This window comes from Phaethon lepturus, unplaced genomic scaffold (assembly GCF_000687285.1).
Source record: "Phaethon lepturus isolate BGI_N335 unplaced genomic scaffold, ASM68728v1 Scaffold56960, whole genome shotgun sequence".
In the NCBI taxonomy this organism is placed as follows: Eukaryota; Metazoa; Chordata; class Aves; order Phaethontiformes; family Phaethontidae; genus Phaethon; species Phaethon lepturus.
Window position 1 is genome coordinate 1 of NW_010515232.1, and position 3309 is coordinate 3309.

Here is a 3309-nt window from a genome sequence, read left to right on the forward strand (position 1 = left end):
AGGTGGGTATAGTTTAACAGTCGCATTTCCAGCAAACATGAAGATTGCATCTGAAGAGGAAAAGAAATATCTTGGACATAATGCTTATTGCAAAGCCTGTTAAATGATTGTTAATCCTCAAAAAGAAACATGTGATAACACTGGACACTTTGGGCCTTTGACTCCTAGACTGACAATGTATATCAGCAGGTGCAAGACTTTATTCGCTAAATCAAGGGGTCTAAACAACAACAACAAACACAAAAAACCCATAAACCACACAAGCACTTATATTCCTAGCCTCATAGCATAGCTTTTAAGAATGGTTAAAAGAAAAGTCTGCTTTTAGATATATTAAGTTTGTACTGGGACTACTAAGAAATACAATTCAACAAACTTCCTGATTATAAAGGAGCTCTAAAGGAATCTTTTAGAGGGTACTATGACATTCCTGTGAGATACCTTCAAGACACAATCTGGAAATCTCTTATTCAAAGAAGGTTACCTCAGTTTAAGTAGCACCTGTAGTCAAGGAAAAAGTGTCCAGGTTCATCATTTAGTCTCTACTCCACAAATCACTTTCACCTTGAGGAGTGTATTCCACAAAAGGGATTTCCCCTTTAGTCCATGTATTGAGACAACCTTCTGGTATCTGGTATTCTTGGAAACACTGCAACATTCACCTGCATTGGCTTTCCTAAGTGAGCACAGGACAGGAAGAAGGAGAGAAGCAAACAAAAAAAAAACCGTGGGGCAACACCATTTTACTTGACCCTCATAGTCCAGAAGTCTAATACCACATGCCAGATACTGTATTTAACAGCCCAGCCAGTCCTTACAACAATGTGCAATGTGGGAAGTTATACACATCAGAAAGCCTGTACAGTTCCAGGGCATTTCAGTCACTAAACATAATCTTAGAGTCACATTTAGCCTTTCCAAAACTCTGTGTAATAAAACACTATGCCACTTCAGCTGGCCACTCACGTTCACATCAGAAACATGCTGGCCCTCTTCATCACACATCAAGAAACTCTGCTACAACCAGTGCTTCAGTGACCTGACAAACAGAGACACAAATTTATTTCTCAACAACAGATTAAACTCAAAACGCAGATTTCAACAGTCAGTAACACCTCTCAGTGATTCCAGCTCTCTGTAATCCCCCTCTGGCCTCCCCCTTCCACAGCCTCCTGGTCTTCTCCATCATAAAATTCTTTATGGTCATGGAAACTAAGGCTGTGTAGCTTATACTGACCCTACAGTCCGGAAGAAGCTGTAGACAGTAATGGGAATGGCAGAGGTCTCTGTTGTTCAGATCAAGCATGGCACTGCAAATGTATTCAACCGCATCAGTGTTCTTCCTCAAGAGCAGCCCTTACTTTGAAATTATGGCTAATCACACACAAAGCATCTGGAAATGTGTTTTCCTACAAAGCTGTCTGAAAGCATATGTACTACAGTCAGTCTTTCAAGCATGAGAAACATATGGCAAAACCACCAGCGATACTCTTTACTGTTTCACTAGCAACACAACTTTGGAACATATACAAGCATGCCCCTCCAAACCCTTCCCATGGCTGTTCTCTCTCCTGAAGAAAGGCCAAATTTCTGAGGAACATATATGATAAGAATTACTCCGCACTTTGACAGCCCTTATCTCACGTCACACTGCTATCCAGGAGCGATTCAAAAGAAAGCATGCCATGTTCTGAGTTAATACATTTTATCACAGCAACCTCAACACTTACTTAAATAGAGATTCAAGTTAAGGCTGTACACTACATTGAAGCCTGTAAAAGATATGTATTGCTTTAGGACCATAACACTTTAAGCTGCTTGACATATCTGTCCCTGCAATAAGACAGAGGTGTGCCATTGGGGCGTGTCATCATTTTTAATCATATATTTAGGAAAACACACCCACACCTACTTCAGCCAGCAACATCGTTCTCTGGCTCCCACATGAGGCAGAATTCTGTGACTCAGGTCTGTATCAAAAATACTAAAACATCTGGAAAGCTGCTTTCCAATGACGACACCCTCTACTGGAGAATTATATAGTGCAACCGCACCTAAATGGGAAGCGGCTGTCCGAAATCACTGTCAGACTTTCCTCATAACAAAACGTGTCTCTGTGCTCCAAAGAATACAACTGCTTAACAGTGGAAGCTGAAGGAACACCTTGCAGGCATGTCTAGACAAATGCCCAAAAACCATGCTATGGAAGTTACAGAGTCATCCTGCCTCGGGTTCTCTGTGCAGAAGCACTGTAACATGCCAAGGCTGCTCAAAGGAATCTCCAGAACACTAAATACAAAAGAAGAGTAGGAAATTTCGTTAGGAATATCAACGTACAGACAGACTTCCACGAAGCTGACAGACTGCTTCTAGTACCACATCTGCTAGGGACTACCCGAAAACACATGGTGGCCTGCCTTTTCAAGTACCTTTTTGTTCAAAACCACCTTCCAACATTTACCCCCTTACGCATGCAGGAACACACCTGTTTCACTAACTGCTATATTTTACCAGTCTTACCAGATTTCAAACCAGAAATTTTGAAGATGGCACTTGGCTTTTCGTTAGTGACAAACCCCAGCAGCTGCCACACTGCCATCCCACTCTGGTCCGGATAACAAAAATAGACAGATCCTCCCATTCCTTCTGGAAATGGTATCGTTCCCAGCATGAAGACCACTACATGGTTGATGTTTTCATAGTCCGGTAAATCAAATACAAATTTGTCTTCAGCCACTTGTTGGGGAGCTGCTTGTACCTAAAGAGAACAAAGCCTTTATTAATATTACTATCCTTTTCATCTTTGACTGGAACTGTGAATTTCCTTTTACAGAAAGACACCTAAAGTGGAACAGAACAAAAAGTGAGGAATGTACTAACCTAAATAGCGAACAGCCAGATAAAAGTCAAACACAGCAGAGAACAACTGCAAAAAATATTACTAAAAAGGCACAACAGTCTTGTTCTACCTGCACTGAACGTATATCCCACCCGGGACTACAGGATCAGAATACCTTCGCTCCCCATGTGCGTAGGAGGAAAATAGGGTGCAGAAGAGGTTGCCAAGTCTATAAGCAGTGGCTGTTGACCACCTGGCTGGCACAACCCCAGGATCATGGAAACCTGTTCACATAGGAAATACAATAGACCTTGAGACAGGCAGTAGAAGGATGGCTAAATGCCAGAGCAAAAGATACCCTCCTCTTTACCCGAGATACCACATCCTTACAGCCAGCGCACAATCTAGCCTTAAAAAGCTTTTTTTAAGCTCCCAGGTTGTCCCTGAGGAGCCCAAGCCTCTCCGTTGTC

At 42.1% G+C, this 3309-nt stretch overlaps 1 protein-coding gene across 1 annotated transcript; it reads right to left on the minus strand.

Moving 5' to 3' along the window:
• Positions 1-2520: 2520 nt before the first annotated feature.
• On the minus strand, positions 2521-2758 carry LOC104627256 (protein Hikeshi; the record flags this gene model as incomplete). The annotated part of the gene is made up of 1 exon (XM_010295392.1): positions 2521-2758. A coding segment is annotated over one exon (238 nt), but the record flags the coding sequence as incomplete, so codon positions are not given.
• Between the last annotated feature and the right edge of the window lie 551 nt (positions 2759-3309).